The sequence below is a fragment of the Metarhizium robertsii genome (assembly GCF_000187425.2).
Source record: "Metarhizium robertsii ARSEF 23 chromosome Unknown MAA_Scf_2, whole genome shotgun sequence".
NCBI classification, from domain to species: domain Eukaryota; kingdom Fungi; phylum Ascomycota; class Sordariomycetes; order Hypocreales; family Clavicipitaceae; genus Metarhizium; species Metarhizium robertsii.
The window spans coordinates 4,601,323-4,626,201 of NW_011942160.1; the positions used below are offsets into that span (position 1 = coordinate 4,601,323).

The 24,879-nt window shown below is 51.6% G+C and overlaps 7 protein-coding genes across 7 annotated transcripts; 3 read left to right on the forward strand and 4 right to left on the reverse strand.

The window, feature by feature from the left end:
• Window positions 1–73: 73 nt before the first annotated feature.
• On the reverse strand, window positions 74–2,208 carry MAA_05115 (phosphoglycerate mutase; the record flags this gene model as incomplete). Its single annotated transcript, XM_007823113.1, has 2 exons — window positions 74–2,078; window positions 2,171–2,208. The coding sequence occupies 2 exons, from the start codon at window positions 2,206–2,208 to the stop codon at window positions 74–76; spliced, it is 2,043 nt and encodes a 680-aa protein (XP_007821304.1).
• A 3,981-nt stretch (window positions 2,209–6,189) lies between these two features.
• On the forward strand, window positions 6,190–7,366 carry MAA_05114 (uncharacterized protein; the record flags this gene model as incomplete). The annotated part of the gene is made up of 2 exons (XM_007823112.1): window positions 6,190–6,316; window positions 6,378–7,366. The coding sequence occupies 2 exons, from the start codon at window positions 6,190–6,192 to the stop codon at window positions 7,364–7,366; spliced, it is 1,116 nt and encodes a 371-aa protein (XP_007821303.1).
• A 1,110-nt stretch (window positions 7,367–8,476) lies between these two features.
• Window positions 8,477–11,696, forward strand: MAA_05113 (short chain dehydrogenase; the record flags this gene model as incomplete). The annotated part of the gene is made up of 7 exons (XM_007823111.2): window positions 8,477–8,635; window positions 8,705–9,131; window positions 9,226–10,025; window positions 10,083–10,502; window positions 10,668–10,822; window positions 10,890–11,345; window positions 11,405–11,696. 7 exons carry the CDS (start codon window positions 8,477–8,479, stop codon window positions 11,694–11,696), a joined length of 2,709 nt encoding a protein of 902 aa, XP_007821302.2.
• Window positions 11,697–12,193: 497 nt separating this feature from the next.
• MAA_05112 (uncharacterized protein) lies at window positions 12,194–14,116 on the reverse strand (the record flags this gene model as incomplete). The annotated part of the gene is made up of 1 exon (XM_007823110.1): window positions 12,194–14,116. The coding sequence occupies one exon, from the start codon at window positions 14,114–14,116 to the stop codon at window positions 12,194–12,196; it is 1,923 nt and encodes a 640-aa protein (XP_007821301.1).
• A 2,076-nt stretch (window positions 14,117–16,192) lies between these two features.
• MAA_05111 (CND1, Gas1-like protein) lies at window positions 16,193–17,334 on the reverse strand (the record flags this gene model as incomplete). The annotated part of the gene is made up of 4 exons (XM_007823109.1): window positions 16,193–16,591; window positions 16,653–16,874; window positions 16,934–17,197; window positions 17,254–17,334. 4 exons carry the CDS (start codon window positions 17,332–17,334, stop codon window positions 16,193–16,195), a joined length of 966 nt encoding a protein of 321 aa, XP_007821300.1.
• Window positions 17,335–19,246: 1,912 nt separating this feature from the next.
• On the reverse strand, window positions 19,247–21,423 carry MAA_05110 (ferro-O2-oxidoreductase; the record flags this gene model as incomplete). Its single annotated transcript, XM_007823108.2, has 6 exons — window positions 19,247–19,546; window positions 19,596–20,040; window positions 20,109–20,476; window positions 20,534–20,850; window positions 20,902–21,027; window positions 21,096–21,423. 6 exons carry the CDS (start codon window positions 21,421–21,423, stop codon window positions 19,247–19,249), a joined length of 1,884 nt encoding a protein of 627 aa, XP_007821299.2.
• Window positions 21,424–22,460: 1,037 nt separating this feature from the next.
• MAA_05109 (Phosphoesterase) lies at window positions 22,461–24,612 on the forward strand (the record flags this gene model as incomplete). Its single annotated transcript, XM_007823107.1, has 4 exons — window positions 22,461–22,580; window positions 22,646–22,725; window positions 22,779–23,668; window positions 23,753–24,612. 4 exons carry the CDS (start codon window positions 22,461–22,463, stop codon window positions 24,610–24,612), a joined length of 1,950 nt encoding a protein of 649 aa, XP_007821298.1.
• Between the last annotated feature and the right edge of the window lie 267 nt (window positions 24,613–24,879).

A 24,879-nucleotide genomic window follows, 5' to 3' on the forward strand; every position in this document is an offset into this window, starting at 1 on the left:
GTCCACCCTAGGCGTAATACATTACACAGAGAAACAGACGAGGAGACAACACCATTCATGAATTTGCGTCAGCCTAGGCTCGTTCATTAACAGTCCATCGGCGCTTGGTGTGGCTCATATCCCGAAACCGCTCTGCCTCGTCTGGTGGCGGAGGAATGCCCCAGAGACCGCCGAGCCCTGCTCCAAGCTGCCTCACCTTCATCTCCTCTACTGGTTTATCGGGTCCCAGATTTGTATTCAACTTGATAGGACCGGCGAACATGAGTGGTGTCGGGGCGTCTTGGACCTTATCCGCTCTCGGTGAAAGCTCGGGAAATGTGGGTGCGTCGTCTATTATCGCTGATGATGAAGTCGACTCCGCCGGGAGATCTGGTTCCTTTTCTTCCATTGTCGAAGAGCTCATCTCGAATCGCTTCTGGTCAAAGTCTGGTAGTATGGAGCCAAAGTCATCTACATCATCGTTTCCGTCGTCCATGAGTCGCAGTGACGAGGGTCCAGCTGACGGCGGGCCAGCCGACCAGAGGCCAAATCCTAAGGATGATGCCGGCGGCGATCTATTGCCAGTGTTCGGAGACCCAACTGCGTGGCCAAATCCCACCGAGGCGAGAGCGGAACCTCTTGGCAACGGCCGCTGAGAAGCGGAATCCCGTCGAACTATTGGCGGCAAAGCGGCGCTGGCCGAAGTGCTGCGACTACCGGTGGAGGAGAAGGGATCTGAATATGTGAATGGGCTCATGACTGGGCCACCGATGCTTGACAGAGTTGAGGTCCGGCCTCGCGAGCCATTGTTTGTGTTCCAAATATTGGGCATGAGGCTGGATTTCGCGGAAATCGGCGTTGAGATGCTGGACCGCCGCAGGTGCTCCGTGCTTGCTGAAAGTCGAATATCATACATCTTGTCGACTGCTACTAGGGTTTTCCCGGAGGAATCGGGTGGTGCAGGTGTTGATGCCAGCAGTTCCTTGTAATCCAAATTTTGCTTCCGAGAAGCCATGGTAATGGACGCGATGCCAATGTCCATTAACACCGGTTGGTGAGTAATTGCGCCGATCAGAGCATTACATCCAGCACCATGGGAGACCATAATCACAACTGTCTCCACATCTCCGTCGTGAGATTCATGCTCTGCGCCGCTGTGGTCGTCCATGGCGGACTTCGTCGGGACCAAGTCTGCCGGAGACTCCGTCGAGGCATACCAGTTGACCAGTTTTCTTACGCCTCTCCGGAACCGCTTGTGCATAGATGCCCACTCTTCCCCAAATTTGCCTCCGTCGCCAAAGTCGAGAGGTGCCCTCATTGAGTCCCATTGATAGTCTACTGTCACAGAGGCATCTCTTGCGTGAGCAACGAAGCCCTCTGGAATACTTCCGGAACTTGACGCAGCATATATAGGCCGTGGGGGGATATATCCTCTTTTCACATCTGGTCGTGTGGGAAGAGCAGCCCCTAATGCTGACATGTTTATTGACTCTTCGCTATCTGTTGAAGACGACCTCGGAGACTGTGCCGGACTTAATGTTGGTGATTGCCACAGAGACCCCGAAGAAGGTCGCGGAGCCTCCAGTTCGGGGACGTCGTCATAGATGCTGTAATCTTCCCGCCTCAGCAGTTCGGCTTTTGCGCCGCCTAGCATGAGAGCAGGGCCTGGCGGAGGTGTGATCATCTCGAAGTACTCTGGTGACAGCCATTCTCCCAAGAAAGAATCAAGCCGCAGGAGAGTAGACTTGAACTGAAATTGAGGCTCGGTTTGTGGTACGGCTCGTGGGAGAATCAAGTCGGCGGGATTATACATGGAATCGGGTAGGAATTGGGCAAGTCCAGAGCTAATGCCAATGGAGGTTTGAACACATCGTAGAAAGGGGGAACTGTGGATGACAACCTTGAAGCGCTTCCGCTTTCTGGAGCCATTCAAAGTAAGGCGCGTTTCGTCGGCGGCTTTGGCTTGCTCGAGTATGCTTGCTATTTGGTTGCCAACTCGTCGAGCTTGGAGGAAACCGCCGTAGGTCAGCGGGGGATCGTAAGGGGTTGGAGATGTTAAGTGCCATGACTTGTCGGCAGCGTCTAGTCGGCTTCCATGTCTAAATGGCATTCACATGTTAGCAGGACCCTACATGCGTCTAGGTGTGTTGATGGCGGCGGGCCGGGGTTGGGGGGCACCTGTCGGACTTACCTCACAACGAACAAGTATTCCGGAGGAGAATGGCTCATGTTGACAGGGACTGAGGCGGGCATGGCCAGGAGCAATGCGCCAAATGGCAATGCGGCCAAAAGGAAGCGACCGCAATGGCAGACGTCGTTTTCTTTAAGGCCTGTTGGGCTCTTCGTATCGGAGGAAAGCAATCATGCAGCGAAATCTCCGTAGAATGCGCCGTCATACGATCCAGGTCGGCGGGTCGCACTAGTAATAGTATTTCCCTTGCAAGCGCAGGGCTCCCGCAGCCACCGGCGATAATCAAGTGCAAAGGCAAAAGGGACAAAGTTTTGACTTTGCCTAGCCCTCGCAGGAAGACTGCGTATTCGTGTGGATGCTAGTTGACGGCCACGGGCGGGTGTAAAATAATAGTTGGTGAGGTGGTTGCGGAAAGGCGTCGCGGCCGCGTTTGCAGTCACGGTGTCCTGATGGTTGAATCCAAGTCACCGGACACACCAACAATAACACCAAGGAACGAACAGCTCAGGCCCGGGTCAGTGCACCCAGGAGGCAACGAGGCGATGCGCGTTTGACACAGCAAGCTGCATCAAAGGAGCGTGAGTCCGCAGCTGCGGTGGGTTGGGCAAATGGACTGCCAGACAGGAGGCCCAGCCGACGACTGATACGCCACCGGGACAAAGCAACGTCGCTGCGCAGGAGCTGCAAAGGACGAGGGGGGCGAGGTCGTTGGCGAACAGATGCAGCTCAAAGCCGGAGGAGGGTGGTGATTGTGACGGCTTGGCACTTTCATCTGTAAGCCCCGCGCTCTGGACACTTGGTGTTTCGTCGATTTGGAGACAGGGCAACACCACCCCGGCCCGACCAGGAACTCTGAGGCTCGATACGGCAGCGTAGAGTGTGACAATGTGCGACGTTGCGGGGGACGAAATAAAGAAATAAAAACGCGAAGCAAGGAAAGTGACGAGACCCTAGTGATCTTTGAACCAGGCACGGCGGTGCAGGCAACTTTAGAAGGCTTCGTCGATATAAAAAGTGCCCCACCCGCCCGCCTGTGACAAGATCCACTCCCCATGCACTATTTTGCTTACTCATCGCTGCCCCTGGCACTGGAGAGTGGGGCATCCATCAAGTTCCGTGCCATCAAATTGATGCCTTCTAAGTTTGCATTGTACGGAGTGCTCTTTCAACCTTTGTTACAGCCTCCCGGTCCGTCAGATCATCAGGCACATCTTTGAGCTGACAAGTCTCCCATAGTCATCACTTGTGTCACTTTGTCAACCACAACCAGTTCTCAAAGGTTGAGCCGGCTGCAAAGCTTCCGTCGACCGCGCTCAAATAGGAACCAGTCACCGCGCCATGTGACCAGACTGGATTTTCTGATTCCCACTAGCTGTCCCACCTCAGCTCCATCAGTTGGTGTCGTCATGGCACGTGGGCGACGCGGACTCCTCCAGGGTCCAAGCCTAGCACTCGAGCTGTTCGGACAACGATGACGAGCTAATCTCTGGATTTGCCGACTCTGAGGCTATTTCAGGAGCTGGTGCAGCATCCGATATGGTCGAGTATGAAGAGAACATCTGACTTGCCGGACCCCAAAGTCGGAAACGTACAGCGGCAGGCAAAAGGGATTTTACTAGATTAAGTATCTGGTTATCGCGCTTTATGCTATAGTATGCTATGGTATATTAGTGTATACACTTCTTCGTAGGTAAATATATTCTGCCACAGACTTCATATATGTTGAACTCCTAGGTAGGTACATACCTAGCACCTATCCGCACATTCGATACCTGGGCGGATACCACTTATCCGACATTCTTCTTTTAATATTGGAATTGCCCGGCGTAATCGTATTCTCTGCGGCAGTTCAGAGGGTCTGATGGCACGACTCACTCACGGCATCGACAAATATGGCCTGCAGCAGGGGGCCGCTCTGTCTGAAAGTTGCATGTTTTGGTACGAAAAAGTCTGCCTTACGCCAGGCATGGCCACTTCACTCATGGCACTGGTGCTCTCTCATTTGCCGTGATGCTAACGTCTGACGAGACGGTTGAAGCTCTTGGCAAAATGTGCAACATAAAGGGGCTGGGTTTTTACGCTTCGACTTGCAACGGCCATGCATCACGCCAATACACTGTCAGCGCTCCCATCAATCCCATTCCTCGACATTTTCAACCCCCGCCGACCCGGGTGTAGGCAGCATCTTCCTTTGAGAGAAGACCTTGGACATGAAAGTTTCGCCAGATTTTCTGCCCCGCTGAACGCTCTCAGTTCTCAGGGGTCGTTGCTCCACGGCCTCCGCAGTTGATTGATAAGACGCAGACGGTCGCCGACGACTCCAAAGTTACTCGCTATCGGCTTGCGACTTGGAGGGCAGGCGTTATCAGATCGACATGTCACTTTTGGCTTTAGTCTGTACAAGGAGAGCCCGTTTGCTCCGGTGACTAACCATGGGAGGTATTCCTTGACCAACTACTCCGTACACTTGGCTATCAAAATTGGAATTGCGCGTTTGTGATGTCTACCCGTCAGCGACTAAGTGGCCCAGTTCGTCTCCCGTTGTTCTTCTATCAACCTGCGGGCTAATGCAGAGGCCATCTCTCCTCAAGCCCTGCTACTACCAACTTTGTTGCGTTCAACTGTAAACGAGGACGCCATTTTCGCCTCCGAAATGGCAATTATTTTCTCCACGATTTTACCAGGGTCTCTGGCTGCTTTGCAATAGTATTGACATTCGTGGCGTACAGTCTGTGCCATGTGGTAGCAGATATTGGCTCGCCGAGAAGTATGCACTAAAATACTATAATGTGTTACAGTGTAGAGCGCGACAGCCAGATATCTGATCCGGTCAAATACCTTCTGCCTCCCACTGTGTACCTTTACAGTTTGCCGAGTTCCAAATAAATCGGCTGCTTCTACGGAGTACTCCGTAGTAAAGCCGCGATCACTTTCGCGCACTTAAACCAACGACTGAGCAAGTTGCGACCCTGTTCATGTTGTACTCGGTACTCTTGTACTTTGTAGTAAGTCGTTATTCCGTACGTACTCCATAGTACTTATGCTTCCCAGCCCCCGTGTCTCACAGCATTTTGACCAGACACAGTCACACGACCAAGGCTCATGCTACCCGCGTCTAAGCCCCCGGTGCGACCCTATGTAGCTTGATTTTCTAATACTGTCGCATTGGGCAGGAAGTGTGATCGACATCAATATTGATCTTAGCAGTCAGGCCAGCTCATCCAGTAGTTGGCAATGGATTATTACGACTATTGGTCGCCTTCATCAGCCGCGAATAAAGCGAATGCGGCTGGGGCCGCTGGCTTATTGCCTCCCGCGGCACCATCCCGACGAAGCGGGCACTTGTGGACGGTTCGACAACAAAAAGCTCCAATGGCGTTGAAAAGCAACGAGGTCTAGTGAATCAAGCCTCGTCAATCATCACCCTGCCTTGGCGGCTGTGGCAGGGCCGCGCCCGTCGTGTGCAACTCACTGTTCGAGATGGCTGGATGCCCTTTTCGGGGTTCGTACATGAAGCCTGCGGGCTGTGTGCCAATCCTTGTCCATGATCCAGCCTCACTTTTGCCGTGCTCCCTTTTATTGCCGTGACCTTCTCGAGCTTGAAATCACGGACCATCTTGCTCGGCCCATGAGCAGCACTTCTTTGGGCTATTGATAAACGCTGAGTCCTGGAACTTGCCTTGACGTATCACAACATGGCAACCAGTTGTCCACACTCTTCCACTGTAGATATACTGCAACTACACGAAGGTATTGTACCGCGTCGCCCAAATTTGAAGAAAACACGTGTGTCTAATTGAGTAGGCGACAATGAAGTAGTGAGGCTTCAAACATCTGTATATGGCATCGAGAAACCCACGACCACCAACTCTGGCGCGGCGTATCAAAAGCCTGGAGAGAAGCCCGGAGTTACTGTCATGTACGTATGCTCGTGATGCCAGTTCTCTACTTCCATCTAACCTTGATGTAGCGTCGCTAAAGCAAATGTAATCCGCAATTGCGACCAGTGCCGCGCAATCATGACCTCGTGCTTCCAGATTCCAAAGGTTTGGTGGGAAGAATGCTGCAGAAACGCCAACGGCTATTTTGGCCTGGAGGAATTGACAGAATCGACAAACCCAACGGGGGAGAAGCTATCTGGGTTGAGTAAGCACAACATACTGATGATGCTTTTTGAAAAAAAGTACGAGAAATCTGACTGCTTTAGATTCATGGGCTCGTTTTCAAGTCAAGGCGGTGTGGCAAGACGACCAGAAAGACGAAAAAGAAAAGACCAGAGAAATCTTGTACGATTGGGACAAATTGAACGCGTTTGCAAGGTGGTATGAAGCCACCAACCATATGGCGTTGGTAATATTTGATCCACGCAGCGACGAGCTCAAGAACAGCTTCACGTCGGCCGTCCTGAACCCTCGACCAACGCCAGGGGAGCTCAGAGACCCATTCTGGATCTATCCACGATTGATCCAGAAGATGGTCGATCTAGAGGAGACTTCTGTCTGGGCAACTCGCAAGCTCATTCGAGACGTGGAAAAGAAGAGGTGCAAGCAAGAGAAGAGCAAGCAGTCTCTGGATCCGGAGTACTCGTGGCTGCATGAAATCTCGCGACATGTAATACACGTTTCAGAAACGCTCAGAGTCGGCGCCGTATCCGTGGAGAGCATCCAGAAGCACCATGAGGACTTTCTTGAACTTCACGGCAAATTAGGCAACGGACAAGTTTCCATGGCGTCGCGCAATATTCGCAACCGTCTGGCATTCTGCCACCACATGTTTAGGAGCAGCGCACACCGAGCAGAGGCCAACAGCGCTCGGCTGCAAAGCGAAGTCACGCTGGCGTTTAACAAGGTATCGCAGGAAGATTCCAACGTGTCTGTCCAAATCGCCCACTACACTAGGAACGATAGTGCGGCCATGCGTACTATTGCGGCGGTGACGATGCTGTTCCTGCCGGCGACCTTCATCTCGGCCATCTTTGGTACGACATTCTTCAACAGTGACGGTGGTGTGTGGAAAGTCTCGGACAAGTTTTGGATATTCTGGGTCGCGGCGGGCTTGGTCACTTTCCTCTCGTTTGCCATCTGGGTAGGGCTTGCACCTTACTTTCGGCCGAAGCCGATTGACCCTACTGAGCGTCTTTTTCGGGCGTTGCCGCCGGAACAGGAGGCTGAAGTAGACGAGAAGGCGATTGTTTAGACGGTTGTCGTGTGCATGGGCTATGTTCGCATACCACGGAGTGGGAATATGAGGCACTGTGCCGCAGCAGAACTAGCTTTTTTGGGGGGGAGATGAATCCTAATCTTGCCTGGGGAGATTGATGTATCAAGGATTTGAGGAAGTTCGCTGGTAGCGTGGTTGTTTGGGGCGTCCATTACAAGATTGATTGTCAACAGGTTGCAGATTGTCACGTTGGTGTAGAATTGTATTTTCTGTTCAAAGCGGAATTGGAAGCGGCCATTTAATATCTGGTTTGACGACAATGCTAGGGGTATATATTACCTAATTCCCCTCATCACCTCCTCCTCGTGCCATGATGGTCAAGGGCAACGGGTAGTTGGATTTTTGGTCGGCTTTGTTAGCAGGTCCTGAAATAGAGTCAATGATAATTAACCCTAACCCTGGGATTAGGACAAATCTCCATGTGACAAGACGGGCACCTGGGCCGGCTCCACATGCATTAAATCCGGCGCAACAAGGCGGTAACATCTGGCAATGCCTGGCCCCCAGGGCCTCAAGCGGGACACTGGCGCCATGCCTGGGTCTGTGATGAACAAAAACACTCGCTTTCGTCAAAGTCTCTACTAGAAGACCATGGTCGAGCCTTCAAAAAGAAATACGCAAGTCAGCCATCTTGCGAGGTGCGAGAAGGAATCATGGCGCAGAGATCGGCGGAGTCCAAGCATGTGAAGCTAGCCAGGTTCACAAGGGCTCCCAATCGGGCCTAGCGCCCTCCGCATCTGTCACCCCTCCGCACCCGCCGAGCTTCTTCAGCCGAGGCACTGGAACTCGCTTTTGCCGCCGAAGTTTGCTGCCGAAGACAAAGCATCCGCAGCATCTCCAGGCCGACGGTTGAAGCCAAAACGTCACCTGCTCTGGTTCTCCCGACCTCCGTTCTTCTCGGCTTCTTTTCCTTTTTATTGCCCCTCCCCCATCTTCCCCTTTTAACATCTTCATCATTATACCCTCTGCATCTCTCCCTGTCTCTCTTCTCTCTTTGCCTTGTCCGTTTGCTGTGGTTGAAGCGTCCACGGTAAAACCAGCACAGAGGGACTCTCATCTCCACATTCCACCACACTCCATCACACAATGGCCGAACAATTGAGATTTGACGGCCAGGTCGTTGTCGTCACCGGCGCTGGCGGTGGTCTCGGCAAGGCCTATGCCCTCTTCTTCGCCTCGCGAGGCGCCAGTATCGTTGTCAACGACTTGGGAGGTTCGTTCCAGGGCGAGGGTAACTCGACAAAGGTGAGATTTTAGACGCCGTGGTCAGATTTCGCATGCGGACTGCAAGCTAACCCGGGCAATTGCCTATAGGCTGCCGATGTCGTTGTCGACGAAATAAAAAAGGCTGGCGGCAAGGCTGTGGCCAACTACAACAGTGTCGAGGATGGCGACAAGATCATTGAGACGGCCATCCAGGCCTTTGGCCGTGTTGATGTCGTCCTCAATAACGCCGGTATCCTCCGAGACATTAGCTTCAAGAACATGACCGACCAGGACTGGGACCTCATCATGAAGGTCCACGTCAAGGGCGCCTACAAGGTCGCTCGTGCCGCCTGGCCCCATTTCAGAAAGCAAAAGTACGGCCGTGTCATCAACACTGCTTCTGCCGCCGGTCTGTTCGGGAACTTTGGCCAGACCAACTACTCGGCCGCTAAGCTGGCCATGGTTGGTTTCACCGAGACTCTTGCCAAGGAGGGAGCCAAATACAACATTTTGAGCAACGTTATTGCTCCTATCGGTACGTACCGACGTTCACTTTGCGAACAAGGAAAAATTGAAAATTAAGAAATTTTTTAAAAAAAATTATGAAGCTAACACATGTGATTTTTCAGCTGCCAGCCGAATGACTTCCACCGTCATGCCTCCAGATGTTCTCGAACAGCTCAAGCCTGAGTGGGTTGTTCCCTTGGTGGCAGCTCTTGTTCACTCCGGCAACACGACTGAGAACGGTGGCATCTTCGAAGTCGGAGGCGGTCACGTCGCCAAGCTGAGATGGGAGCGTTCCAATGGTCTGCTCCTGAAGGCTGACGACTCCTATACCCCGAGCGCCATCCTTAAGAAGTGGGATCAAGTTGTGGACTTTTCCAACAAGCCCCAGTACCCCTCTGGTCCCAACGACTTCTTGACTTTGCTCGAGGACTCCATGAAGATGGGCCCCAGCGAACAGGGTGACAAGATCGACTTCACTGGCAAGGTTGCGCTGGTCACTGGTGGTGGTGCTGGTATCGGCCGTGCTTACTGCTTAGCCTTTGCCAAATATGGCGCTACTATCGTCGTCAACGATCTCATGAACCCCGACGATGTTGTCAATGAGATCAAGAAGGCTGGCGGCAAGGCTGTCGGCGTCAAGGCTTCCGCCGAGGACGGTGACACTGTTGTCAAGGCTGCCATTGACAACTTTGGCCGCATTGATATCATTGTCAACAATGCTGGCATCCTCCGTGACAAGGCCTTTACTAACATGGACGATTCCCTCTGGGATCCCGTCTTCAACGTGCACTTGCGTGGTACCTACAAGGTCACCAAGGCTGCCTGGCCATATTTCCTCAAGCAGAAGTACGGTCGTGTCATCAACACCACCTCTACCAGCGGTATCTATGGCAACTTTGGTCAAGCCAATTATGCTGCCGCCGTAAGTCATTTCCTATTTTCTTATTTTCCAAACTTGTTGCTAACATGGCCTCGTTAGAAATGCGGTATTCTCGGTTTCTCCCGAGCACTCGCCATCGAAGGCCAGAAATACAACATCTTTGTCAACACCATCGCCCCCAACGCTGGTACTGCCATGACGGCTACCGTCATGCCCCCCGAGATGGTCCAGGCCTTCAAGCCCGACTACATTGCTCCTCTCATCCTCGCTCTCTGCGGCGACAGCTGCCCTGACCCCACTGGTGGGTTGTATGAGGTCGGCAGCGGCTGGTGTGGAAAGACTCGCTGGCAGCGAACCGGTGGTCACGGGTTCCCTGTGAATGTCAAGCTTGTCCCTGAGGAGGTTGTCAAGCACTGGAAGGACATTGTCAACTTTGATGACGACCGTGTGGATAACCCTGAGAAGACTCAGGATTCTATGATGAAGATTATGGGCAACATGGGAAACGTTGTTGAGAAGGTATGAGAGCCCTCTTTTTTTTTGTCTATGTTGACCCTTGACGACACTTTTGTACAAAAAATAGTTAGGATTAGACGTGTAAATGGAAATGAACACATCACAAAACAAAACCTCATATCTATTACAAAGAACCTATTTGCTGATTTGTGAATTTCTTTGAAAAAGGTTGATGAACCCGCCGCCAGCAACGAGTACCTCGATGCCATCAAGGCCGTCATAGGCAAGGAGGGCCCTCCAGTTGAGTTCAAGTTTGAGGAGCGAGACTCGATCCTGTACAACTTGGGTCTTGGTGCTAAGCACACTGAGCTGAAATATGTCTTGTGTGTGATATATACGACTTCATCCTCCCATATATGAACTAAGATATACTGACTCTGTCATCTACAGTGAAGGAGCTGAGGACTTCCAGGTGCTCCCGACTTTTGGCGTCATCCCCATCTTCACCGCCGAAATGCCCTTTGACTTTGGCAACATAATCCCCAACTTCTCGCCCATGATGCTCCTCCACGGCGAACAGTACCTCGAAATCCGCAAGTTCCCTCTTCCGACGAGCGGCACCCTCGAATCCCGCGGCAAGCTCGTCGAAGTTGTTGACAAGGGCAACGCCGCCGTCGTCAAGACCGCCCTCACCACCGTCAACAAGGAGACTGGCGAGGACGTCTTCTACAGCGAAATGACGGCCTTTGTCCGCGGCAGCGGTGGCTTCGACGGGCCCAAGAAGGGTCAGGATCGCGGCGCTGCTACCGCCCCGCACGCCATCCCCAAGCGTGCTCCTGATGCCGTCGTCGAGTCCAAGACGGACGAGAACCAGGCTGCTATCTACCGTCTTAGCGGCGACTACAAGTATGCGTCCTTCCCCTTATACGTCTGGCCAGAAAACCCCTGCTAATGCGTAGTGACAGCCCCCTTCACATTGATCCCTCCTTTGCCAAGATGGGCGGTTTCAAGCGTCCCATTCTTCACGGTCTCTGCTTCTTCGGTGTCGCCGGCAAGGCCATCTACGAGACCTTTGGCCCCTTTAAGAACATCAAGGTCCGCTTTGCTGGTACTGTTGACCCCGGCCAGACCCTCATCACGGAGATGTGGCGCGACGGCAACAAGGTCATCTTCCAGACTAAGATTAAGGAGACTGGTAAGCTGGCTATTGGTGGCGCGGGCGTCGAGCTGCTCGATGGCGGTAACAGCAAGATTTGATTGAGCTGGGGAATATGTAAAAAAAGATGAAGAACGAGACGTGTGAACATTGCTTTATTGGGAGGAGGAATTATGCAAGCACTGAATGTCATGTATCATAATGAATTTGTTTGTATTGTAAATGATTTATTTGGATGCATTTTTTGCCTTTCGCATAGATGGTGCTTGCACATGCTGATATCGGCAGACGCAATCACATATGAATCATGCCTGACCTCGTTCCAACTTGGTAGCGCATTTTGTTATGTATTATCGGCTTCCTATCATCAAGTGACCGCTGCAAAATGCAATCATTATAACTATAGTAGTGTACTACTAGTGTGTACGTGTGGCTTCCCATCGTCCCATAATTCAACAGCCCGGTACTCCGTAGACACATACCACCAAGCCCGTCGAGCAAACGCCATCATCCCATGTCCCAGAAGAATATTTCCGTTCAATAAAAAAAAAAAAAGCCTACATGCAATAATGCAAATCCAGAGGTAATACTGGCAGTGTCAAAAGTAAATCGCTTCGACAAGAAGATCAAGAAAGTCAGACAAAGTCGGGGAGGTCCCATTGGTCAACAGCTGGTCGATTCTCGAGTTGGCGCTCCTTGATGCCACACCCGTCTCGAGATACGCCATTTCGGCGCCAGACAGTTCCCGCTTCTCCGTCTCCCGCCACTTCTTCTCGGCCACCTCACGGGCCTCCCGTAGGACTGTGTCGATGTCCTCCGACTCCCAGAGGTTGCACCTGTCGCATTGCGTGCAGGGCCGCGGGTCGCCATCCGGACGGAAGTGGTCGCAGAAATGACGATATCCCTCGTCGCTCAAGTCGGCGCGGCACACGTAGCACATCTTGTATCCGCACGGGCAGGTGAGCTTGTTACAGCCCGCATTTTTGACAAAGGACGTGTTGCAGCGCGGGCACACGCGCTTGATGGCCATGCTCATGGCTTGCTCGACCTGCGTTCGAAGCGCCACGAGGGACGACTCGTTGCAGACGTGGATGTCGGTCCATGCCTTGTGGCACGACAGGCAGGAGACCCTGGCGCATTTCGGGTTCTGGCACGAGAATCGAAGGCCGCGGCGCCGCCGGCAGTGCCTGTGGACGGCCTTGTTCCACTCCGCGCCAATGTCTCGCCACATGTTCTGCTCTACGCTGACGGCGACGCAAATCAGCGCTGCCACCAGCGCAAAGGGGGAGATGACGATCAAGGCGCCTATTACAATGGAGATGACGACCAGGTTGTAAAGGTTTCTTAGTTTGAAGCGTAGCCGCGCTTCGCGTGAGGGGAGATAGATGTCGTCGATTTCGGCGTAGTTACAGAACGGACAGTGTATCAGCGGAACCTTGGATGCCACGAGGCTGTGCTCGGCCAGTCGTTGGTCCAACTTGTGAAGTATGTCTGCTCCTGATTTTTCCTCCATGAATGCTCGATGAATATAGTCGGATGAAATGTGGCCCGCACACCCGCCGCCATCGACTGCTAAGCACTTCAGAGTGCCGGTGTCGGTGTTGATATTGCTCAGCCATCCTTGGCCGAACAGGGCTTCCTTGATGGAGCTTTGGACGCATTTGTAACAAATCATGTGCCCGTCTCTGCTGCAACTTGTAAACTCTTCAAAACTGTAATCGATGAAACAACAGGCACATTCATGCGTCGCGGATGCCGCTTCTGCCTCTTCATTGTTGAGCAAAACAGCCAAAATCCGGTCTTTGACTTCTCGGTCATCCTTCATCTTTTGCTTCAGAGGCCGGATGAGTGCATCGTATAGTTCGCGGTCCAGCTCGGCATTTCCAGTCGTCCTGACGGTGGGTGTGATGGAACCCTGGCCGGTTGATCGCCATACCACCAGGGGGTGATGCTCTGCCTCCCCCGTCGTCAGGGGTTTCCGCCGCAAGAGGAGTGACTGTATCGTAAACCGCCAGGATTTCGAAGACAGTGTGACCAGCGTCCGTCGGGCGTCCAGGTAGGAGTGGTTGGACTCTGCGAGCACGGCGTTGACGGTAGACTTGGAGAGGCCGCGGAACTCGTGTACGGCCAGGGTCCTCACGGCCTGTATGTATTCTTGACTTCGAAACATGTCACTCTTGGGCAGTGAAGCGGCGGCAGCTTCCTGCTTGTCCGCAACCTTCCACCTGCCCTTGACCCAATCGACTCGATTCTTGAGCAGCGCATTTGCTACCAAAGCCAGTCTCGACTCGCCGTCAAAGTTGGACAGCAATTCTCTAAAGACCTCGATTTGAATGTCGGGAAACACGGCGGCAAGCGCTTCAAGGCTCGTGTTGAGCTCTCGCAGATTTGGCCGTTCCGGAGGTACGCACGGGAGCTGGGCTTCGTCGACGATGTATTCTGGCAGCAACTCGGTCTCCTGGGTAGGCTTCGACCGACTGGCCGAGGCCTTGTCGGAGGAGAGAAGGCCGATGAACACCATGGTGATGTATCATTCTGGTGATGAGAGCATATCGGCAGAGCCGCGAGCAGATTTCGGATAGTCGACGATCGCTAAGGAAGGCGGCGTACGTGAATGTGAATATTATAAGGGATTTTATGGGTTGAGATGTCAGATTCACGAGGCGACATCTCACCCAGTTCGCTGGTTGGCGTGGGGCTTCCGCGCGTCAGCTGTCTCGGCGCTAGGATAAGCTTAGGAGCAAGGGAGACCCATATTAATTGTTGGGGTGTTTTCTCCTCCGTGTTTGTTAGTTACCTGGACAAACCATTCAGATGAGGCACCCGCATTATACATATGCAAAAATGAATCAGGAATTATGCACCATGGTCCGATTCATAAGACCCTTGTGTATCTCCACACGTCAGTCGTGGCTATTTACGGACCCAGAATTCGGGTAGCCATGGCGAAGAAAGGAGCTCCTGCCATCTGATGACCATCACGCCAACCTCTCACTACCGAAAAGAGTAATCGAGGGTGGACATTGTCTTCCCGACATCAAATTGACATTGCAAAAATTTACTATCTTGCTTGTCGCGTCATCCGGTGCTGTGGTCGATCATTCATTCATGTTGCTGGCACTACCCCGTGCTCATTCCAACGGACCAAAAAGGAGTCAGTCCTGGCAGCAGCACTCTGCCTGTCTTAAATTTTCATAATCTCGAGACCGAGCCCCAAGCACCACAAACACTCATTCTCCACATGAATAAAAAAGTTGCGCGTCAACTACAATCCACAAAAAGAAATCCATTGGGTCTGGCCGGGGATTGAACCCGGGACCTCCTCTATATTCAATTCTAACGAATTGGGGAAGTAACCCGAAAGAGGAATCATACCACTAGACCACCAGACCGGCGAATTAGATGCTAGGTTGGGCCATATTTGCGATTATAACATGGAACAATTATTCTCCACTTTGATCCCTCACAGCTGCCTGAGCCCGTTAGTGACATTGCCTACACTACAAACTTAAAGCTTTTCATGTTCATCAAAATTTCGGTTGATTCGCATCCAGAGGGACAATGGATCTCTTCTGTCTTTAACCAAATTAATAAAACTCATCCGGGAAGCGGCCAACCGCCTTGGTATTCTGCGTTGAGAGAACTGCAACTGCAGAGAAGAAGCACCCTTGTATGGCAACCCTTGTATGGCGAATTGGTTGAAGCCTCATCCGGGTTTGATGACGACCTGGAGGCAAACATCCTACTGTCAACTTCTCTCTGTTGACACAATACACTTAATGTCCGCCCCATAACCCGACTCGTCTATCTCCCAATTCGGCCATGTCTTTGCTCCGCAAGCGACCGGGGACGATTCGTCGGCAATGGACTCAGATTGGACACCCGAGGTTACCGATGCAAGCAAAATTTTGGTGATATTGTTTCCTGTAAAGGAGTGGTTCTATGGTCTTCCCGAAAGCCCGGAGCGTATGACCGCTGAGTTCCCAGCATGATCACAAGTTTAAATTGCCCTGATAGCGAAGTGGCTCGGATGAGCAGCATCAGGCTCTACGCCTACGCATCGCCCTATTTATTGGCTATATTTATGAGTATATTGAGACAACTAGGGAGCCGGGCTTTGAGAAGCAGCTTTCGGAAGAATACTGGCCATCTCATTCTAATTAGGTACAAGGGATTAGGAAGGCTGATCTAGGCACATTTGGCTGTCAACAACACTACAAACATATCTCATGGCACATGGCGGCTGAGCGTGTATAAACAGTGCCCATGGAATAACACAGCGCTGCCTATTTTGCCAGCACCTCGGTTATACTCTTACTCTCGACTATATGGCAGACGACTAGGACCGAAGGCAGTGTAGTGACAAGCGCTTGACTACTGATTTATATTCTCCCGTGACGTGCACATGTGCCGGGGTATCAAGAACAGGGTTCATATCAGCACTGGAAAGCGAAGGCTTGTTTAAAAAAAATCCGACTATATTATTTTGTAGTTTGACTTCTCATAGTATAGATTCGGTATCCAAGCTGCCTGCCCTTGTGATCTGAGTGTTGAGTGAGGTAAGAGTACCTTTCGGATGATCAGTTCTTGATGCCCCTTAAGACTGAAACATGACAGCACGCTTCTCTCTGTTATTTCCCTTGCTAGAGAATGAGTTGCCCTTTTTGGCCTCGTTGGTCGAGGTGATATCGTTACCACTGCTTGCATTTTCCCCGGTGTTGGCTGCCCCGTTGTTGGCTGCCCCGTTGTTGTTGGAGTCATTACTATTGCCAATGTTCGCATTGCCCCCATTGCTGTTGGAGGCATTTTCGCTGCCTCCAGCTGTCTCGCCATTGGTAGCAGTCGAATTGGCACCGCTACCAGCCATCTGGAATGCAATCACACCGCCAAAAGGGCCAGCGCCGCTAGGATTGGCAACCTTTAGGAGACACACATTGGACATGCCGCCCATGGAGCCTTGGCAGGTAGTCCCAGCCGGAATAGCAACTTTGAGAGGCTACATGAATATCAGTCTGTGTCCACGGTGTGTAGATGGAGGTGTGGGTGAGGCTACTGACATGATCCGTATCGACGTTGGACGCTCGTTTCCCAAGCAGGTTGCCAATCAAGCCGCCGCCACCACCACCTTGGCCGTTCTGTGGGCGGTTATTGCTCTTTGGACCAGGGGCAATATTACCGTTTCTTCCCGGGACCTGTGTCATCACTTCTGCCTCGGTGCCCTGCGAAAACTGACCGGTTCCCGAAGGATCAATGATGGCTCTCACGGGGCCAGCCCCATCCTGATGGCGATGTCAATACGCATTACGACCCCATAAATTATGTGGGAATATTTACATACGGTAGTCACAATATGGTAAGTCGCAGAAATGTACCCGCCATTGCTGCTGACCTGGGGGAGAGTCGAGCCAGACATGGCGACAACGCGACTCATGCCTTCAAGGGTGTTCGCGCCATTGCCTTTGGTTCGGCCCAGGCCATCAGAAGCCGCATTTCTAGAGCGGAAAATGGTCGTATCGGGCTCGGTTTGCCGGTTGGGGCCTTGCCCCGGCACAACACCGCCCATGATACCAAGGGCTGTGGTGTTGCCGCCAGCATCGCCTGTCTAGAGAAGGTTATCAGAAATGAGTTGCTTGTTTGCAGGATTATGCAAAAGCTTACAGCGACGCTAATCTTGCCATGGGCTTCGACAAGAGTGGAAGTAAAGGCCGCCAGGGCTACGTAAATGGTTGAAGAATGCATCCTGATGCAATTATCTTGAAGAAAAAGGTGTAGCAAAGAGTTTTGATGACGGATTAAAAGAGGCAGAACAGATATCGGAAGTAAGGATGAACTGATGAGAATATCTCAGAAACGCAAATCTTTACTGGCGATCCTCTACTCTATTTATATTATTAATTTGTCCTGCCGAGGTCTCTCCCATTGCTGGAAACTTGGGTATGCGGATGATCGGCACAGCTATTCTTGGTTGTCACCTGCGGAGGTGTTTCGATGGTTTTAGTTCTTAAACACACTAACCCCGACAACAAGACAATTGATTGGTAGACAAAACAGAAGCGATGTCTTCTACAACATTGATAGGAATCTGTAACAGTGGCCCAGGACGGCGACTTCTTGCACTGGTTCGGATCTTGCGTAGTAATGGTGTATGGTTACGCAAGTCAACTGGTTGGTTACGAATGTCACGTAAATTGTGGTCGCCGGTTATGTCGGCATCGCGATGTGTTGCGTGAGGTCACTAGTTGCTTCATTAACTACCGATAGCGGGCAAAAATAGCTTACAGATGAACTTGACCCTTTTTATGAGACCTACAGAGGCTGCTACAAGAGGCCAAGGCATTCAAGCTCAATGATGCCTTGAATTCAGCAGCACTACCGACTTCTTTTGTCTCTTGGAGCTTTGGCGGAGAGAATGCCAATATATTTTCGTCTCTTCCTTCATCCAAACTAATCCGCGCTTGCTGTGGACCATGTATTTTCCTCCGCTGACAAAACTACCGGCATAGAACGGCGGTATTGGCATGTCCGGGCGTTTACCGGACATAATGTAGACAGACTACCAATCCGGGGTCCCTAGTTGCAGATCACGAGAAACGGTTTGTGTTTCTTGTGTGAACTCCAGACGAGTTGTGCTTCAAGGGATGGGGGGGTTGGACGTCTGTTTTCGGCCGGCTGGGACTAGTCAACGATTCAACAACTCCTATTGGCTTGGTGAGTTTCTGCAACTACGTGCAACTTATTAGCAACTGGGCAGGATTGACAGGTTCCGCGAGGATTCACCTGAAGTTCGTCTCAAAGTGGAGCAGGAGTCATGGCCCCGCCTGAAACTGCCGAGGTACCGGCAGATCCGGGCAAACCCACGATACTAGCCTGTAGGAGGATTGTTTGGTAAACAGTTGCAATGAGGCTATCGGGAGACGACGGTGCGCACCTCAGCCGATGCCGATGCCCGAGCTTGCCCCGTTAAGATCCTACTTGGCGAAATAATATCCGAGATCTACTTGTCAACCTGGTTGCGGAATGGTGTAAGATGATTGGCCGCTCGCTGTCCATTGGATTAAATATCAGCAGCCCCTGTGTGGAATCCTGGATCCGAAAATAGTTACATGTCAATAGTACGGAGCACCAGACTATTGGCTGGTTGTTGCCTAGTGATACCCCGCACGCTGATCTGGCAGGCGCGGTCCACTGAGCACTCTGGGCGTCTGCCAACCGCTCAACTGTGCTCTGAGTCTCTGGCATTGAGATCTCATCGTGTCCTGCTTCACCTCAAAGCCGAGCAGCCAACCGCCAAAAGTTCCCAATGGCCCTCGAGCTCTACATCCATCCTGGCATCCAAAAAAACTCTGCTATGATAAAATACTACCGTCGACGTCACCCCTCGCACTTAGATCGGTGGTGCAAAGGGTAGTATAAAGCTGAAAGTCTGGGGCCGAGCATTTAGCAGAGCAGAATCCCACATTGCTGGCGAAAGCATCAGAACTTTGAGATCTCACGAAAGGGCTCAAATTCCTAGATAGATTGAATACCAAGAGCGAGTCCAATTCTCAATGTTAGTGGCAGAGGATCGTAGCGGCTACTTTATGACAAAGCAGTTACAACATAGGAGAACAGTGATGGTTATTTCGACTGCATATTATTTTATAACGTGTATTTACCTTTGGCAAGAATTTTCTGCTTTATGCGCGCTTGTCTGGGATATATTGCCAACCTGAAGAACAACGCCCATACCTACCGCTTGATGCCATAAAACGTGGCAGTGAATGAGCCATAGGCCAGAATTATCTAGCGGAAATCGCAAAATAACATAACCTCGTGGTTTTATATAGACGGTATCTTTTTTGAGCGCCGTGTTTGTGTTCACACGGTGCGCGCTGTGGTCGCCTTGAAACGGATTGTATGGACGGCCAAGTTCACCCTGCCGTGAACTTATAACATAATATTCGTACCCATGCTAACTTGAATTAGTACGTATCATCATGAATGCTAGGCGGAATACTTACCAAGTGGAATGGGTGGCCCTTGTCATCGACATTGTTCACCACCAAGTCTAACCAACGGTCTTCGCCGGCTTCGTATCGAGGAACGCGAAACGTTCGAAGGGGATTCGCCTGCTCCGTACCATTTTCCCACTCAGTTCTATCAATTGCCAGTAGAGGTCTTGCTTGGGGGTCTTTCCACGTCCACGATGTGTGATTGAGCTCACCCCACGGTTCATCGTTCTTGAAGGAATTGATGCTCAAGCTGGTATATAGCAAAGCGACTTCGACTGGGTTTTTTCGCAGGGGTGCGTCCTCGGGTATGAGAAGCCCCTCGGCATTTTGAATATTGTAGATGTCAACCTTGGGAGGGTTGCCTTGCCGTTGACGTTCTGTCTTTGCGGACGGTATCCACGAAAGAGAAAATGATTGCATCCGGGTGAGCGCCGGATTCATTAGTTGCATTAATCTGGTGAGATGGATGAGAGTTAGCAGAAACAAACTTGGGCAAGAGGAAGAAGAAGAGACGAATCTTACTCTAGATCAAGTATTATTTTCATAGTTGAATTGTGAGGTTTGTTCCTATTAGGCGATGCTTCGTCGGACAGTAATAACACATCCATACGCTCCCCCGGATAGAGAACACCAAGTGTAGACGACTGCGGTGTAGATCTCGATACGGCTGTGCCGCCATCAACCGTGATGAGCTGAAAACTTGCGCCCTCGAGCTGCAGCGAATAACCAGCTGACGCACCCGTGTTGACTATGCGTAACCGGACAGCCTTGTTACCAGGAACCTTGACTTCAGGAGCGTCTGTCTCGACGCAGTCGACTGGTTTCCCTGGCCTCGCATTGCTACAGTTGTAGGAACCAGCACCGTTGATCAATAATGAATCTGGCACAGGCTGCAATCAAGTTGTGAAAAGGCTGCCGACCAAGTAGGGGGGCATGGATCTGCTAACCTCGTAGGCGAAATTTCGAAAATCCTTGTATTCGGCAAGCACTCTATCAGCCGGCAAATGGTACCAATCGCCAATAAGCAACATCTTCTCGCTCTCATACCCATAGAGAGAAGCATCGCTTTGAACTGCCCTGCTGTCTGCCGGCTTGTGTACCACTAGCCCGCCGTACAAGCCATCCGCCCGCTTGACGGCCGAGTGTGCATGATACCAAAACGTGCCATGTTGCTCTTTGTGAATGTCAAACTTGTAAGTATATGACTGGCCCGAAGAGATGCTGCATTGAGTTACCCCGACGACGCCATCCATATCGTTGAAGCCTATTGACAGTATAAGTGGTCAAGGCATGATCAAACAGGGGGCAGGCTCACCTTTCATGAGCAGGCCATGCCAGTGGACTGCAATGCCATCATGAGTGTCATGGGCAATCCCATTGGCAACAGTCACTTCGATTGTATCGCCCGATCTTGCTTCTATGGTCGGGCCCGGAAACTGGCCTGTCCGCGGTCAGCGCGGCCAGGACTCGGGAGCAAGGGAAACCAAGAGACAATGAAAATGTACGGACCATTGATGAGGTACACATCCTTAAGTACTCCATCTGGCCTGCGTGCTTCTCTGGTGATATTCCAGCCCAAACGGATTGTGTGTGGCGCGCGAAAGACGTGTTGCTCCGGATGCAGCGCGAATGAATCATCCTCAGGTTCTCCGTAGTGAGACAAGTTGCCGTCCGTACCATGGCTAGTTGCTGCTAATCGTTGGGAATTTGTCAAAAAATCAACATCGAGATGCTTTAAAACAATGACAAAGAACAGAGTTAAGCCAGTGAAGGTGAATACCGTCAAAGAAATCCCCGTCAGCACCCGCCATGGGCTCCTGGGCGCAATGTTGACCATGTCTGGCGGTTGGCCTACAATTCTCGAAGGGCTAGGTCTTGAACTTCATGCCAAACGTGGCTGGTAAGAGAAGTAAAGGAGAATTACATGGCGGCTTTTAAGTATCTGCAAGGGAGGATACACGCGAGGGACCTTGGCACCACGGAGTATCACCAATGCAATTGTAATGTACAACCAGGAACAATCCCAGCTATCCATTGCTACATGGACTCTGATGGCTATCAAATATCTGAAACAACCAGTACACATGGCCAATGGCGGACCGGAGTGGCCGAGACCTGTTGGGTATTTCCGGGAGGATCTCCGGGCAACCCCTGTATTCCAAGCCGCAGGTCAATATGAAGAAGGAACTGGAATTCGAAAAGATTATTATGATTTAGTGTGGAATTTACTCGCATTACCACGGATGGACAGTCGCGTCGAGGCTTTTTAAAGGAGCCCGACCACTCCTTTAACACGGGAGAATGCAACAACGTGCCTTCTTAACACATTGAGACCGTCTGCGACAGAAAGTCAATTTGGACAATGACTTCTGAGATTGTATTATAATAACACACGTGTTGCTCACAGATGCATCTGCGTGGAGTTGCTAAAGTAAGTGCTCACCGACTCCATTGTTGGAAAACCCAAAGCCGCCAATTTTGCCAGTCTTGTTTTCGGGGAAGAGGAAAAGAGCCCATCATGGTAGTAAGCCTTGCCGAGTTCCTGACAATGTATAAAAGGCTCTGTGCCTATTTGCTTTTGGGGAACTTGCACGCTTGCTATTGCATAGTGCGTGTTATACTATGGCTACCTCCTTGATTCTGCAATGACAGCAACCACAAGCCCTCCCTATTCCGGAGTTGTCTCCTCGTCTCAATATGTCGGTGACCCAGCCGGTTTGAAGTTTTAAAATGGCGTTCAGGAATAACATGGAATTTCAGTGGAACTTTGAGTCAACGTGTAACTCGCTGTCCCTTCGCAGCTCATTTCTGTAATCAGCATTACGGCGACGCCTCTGACGATCAGAAAACTGCGAGTGGTCGTCTCGCTTCATCATGTGGCATTCAACGCTCGGCTTGACGCTGATGGCTTCGGCCGTCACTGTTCAGGCCGATTCACTCAAAGACATTAAACACATCATCTTGTTTATGCAGGAGAACAGGTCCTTCGACCACGTATGTCCTCACCACAGGTCTGTTATACTGAAGACTCGAGAGCTTGCTGCTGAGACTATGCCCAGTACTTTGGCACCATGGCCGGGGTTCGCAACTTTGGTGACCCCAATGTACAAGTCAACGATGGCACTCCCGTCTGGAGACAGTGAGAACGTCCCAGTCCATTTCCTGTTCCTCGTCTAATCGTTGCAACTACAGATCGATGAGACAACCCAAGGCCGGGGTCGACTACTTGTCACCGTGGCACATCAACTATCTTGGCGGCGACTGGAGAGAAGCTACGCAGTGCATGGGAGGAGGAATAAATACCTGGGAAGCCATGCACGGCGCTTACAATAACGGTCGAGGCGACGGGTGGGCGATACATGACACAGACTACAGCATGGGCTACTACAAACGCGAGGACGTGCCCACGCACTGGGATATTGCTGAAGGTTGGACAGTTATGGATAATTCCTATCAGAGTATCCTCGGTCTTACGGATCCCAACCGCGTCATGTGGATGAGCGGAACTGTCAATACTGCAGGCTCCTATACCAATCCCGATGGCCAGGGCGGCAATATTCTATCCAATCGTGCTAGTCCTGGCTGTGACTCTCCTGGCAACAATTGTTTTCCGTTTGTCTGGAAGACTATGCCGGAGTACCTTGAAGATGCCGGCATCTCATGGCAAGTCTGGCAGGACTTTGATAACTTTGAGGATAATATGCTGGCCTACTTTAAGCAATATCAAGACGCTCCAGAGGGTGACGCTCTGCGAGAAAACGGAATTTCTTTCCCGGGCCTCCAAGCCTTTTATGACGCCTGTGCCGAAGGCTCCCTTCCTCAGGTCAGCTGGGTTATAGGACCGCAGGAACTGAGCGAACACACTCCTAATATGCCAATCGATGGAGCGTGGCTACAAAAGAAGGTTGTCGAGGCTGTCACAAATAGCCCCGCGTACAAAGAAAGCGCTCTCATTATAAGTTACGACGAACAGGGAGGCTGGGCCGATCATGTAATTCCACCCGTTGCTCCCCAAGATGCCCCCGGCGAATGGATCACGGATCCGTTCAATGCCAACAATGGACAAGTTCCCATCGGTCCTGGTGAGTTTCAACATGATCTCCAGTCTGCTGCCAAGTCGATTTACCGCATGACTGTTTGCGCCGATGCTGAACTGGCTTGACTAGGTCCTCGTATCCCTCGCTTCATCGTCTCCCCCTGGACGCGCGGAGGCCATGTATTCGCCGAGACCGGTGACCACACTTCTGATCTCCTGTTTCTCGAGGCCTGGGCTGCGGCCAACGGCTATGATGTGTTTAATCAAGGGATATCCGGCTGGAGGCGCCAGCACATGACCGACATGGTGAACGCCTTTGACTTTGATAACCCCAACTACTCCCTGCCTCAGCTCACAGAGGTGCGCGACCCCGAGTCTCGCACCGATAACAACTGGAGCGGCAATCTGTCTCTGGGATCTCTCACGGGCCCTTGGGTTGGCCCGGCCAGGTGCAGGAACGGTTACGAGCATGGCAACTACCCGCCGGTGCCGTATGGCGAGGCCAATGCCGGGCAGAACATGGACGAGCTTGTCGAAGATGGCTTCAAGCAGGTTCGGGGCGCCATTACCGAAGGCCGCTATATTACCATTGAGAGCAACGGTCTTGGCCTCGGCCACGCGGGAAATGGGCACGTCGTTGCTCTTGAAAGCGCCGAGGAGCATGATGATGCTCGACAGCGCTGGGTTCTCCATGCGGTCGATGGAAATCGTTTTGGAAACACCTTCCACCTCCAAAGTGCCTCTGAAAAGTCCTATGTTTCAAAGAATGGAAGTCTGACGACTAAAAAGTCGGCGGCCAGGGCGTTTATTTTCGAGTACGAAGCTCAAGGTTCAACTTATACCTTGCGTGCCAAGGGCGCAAAGTCTGGCAAGTATGTTAGTTTGGGCAAGTCGTCTAAGCATGATCCCGAATATCGTGAGAATGCTGGCAAGATTACCTGGGAGGGTCATGGGAGCCGGTTTAAAATCTACGCCGTCAACTACCAATAATAGATGGAAATGACGAGAGATGATGTGAGCTTCTCATAGAGTCTATAGTTTCCCGCCAGTCGGTTGTCGACTTGTTTACAGGTAGGAGTACAACGAAGGGTGAGCAAAGTGAGGCTAGGCCTGTATGCCACGAGTGAAGACTGGCAATGTATTCAAAGACAATACACAAGGCACGCACGCGGCAGCACTAGAAGCTTTATTGTATTTGGATTAATTTAAGATTCGGGAAGAAATCATGATGCTGTATGCGTAGAGGTTCTCCGCAAC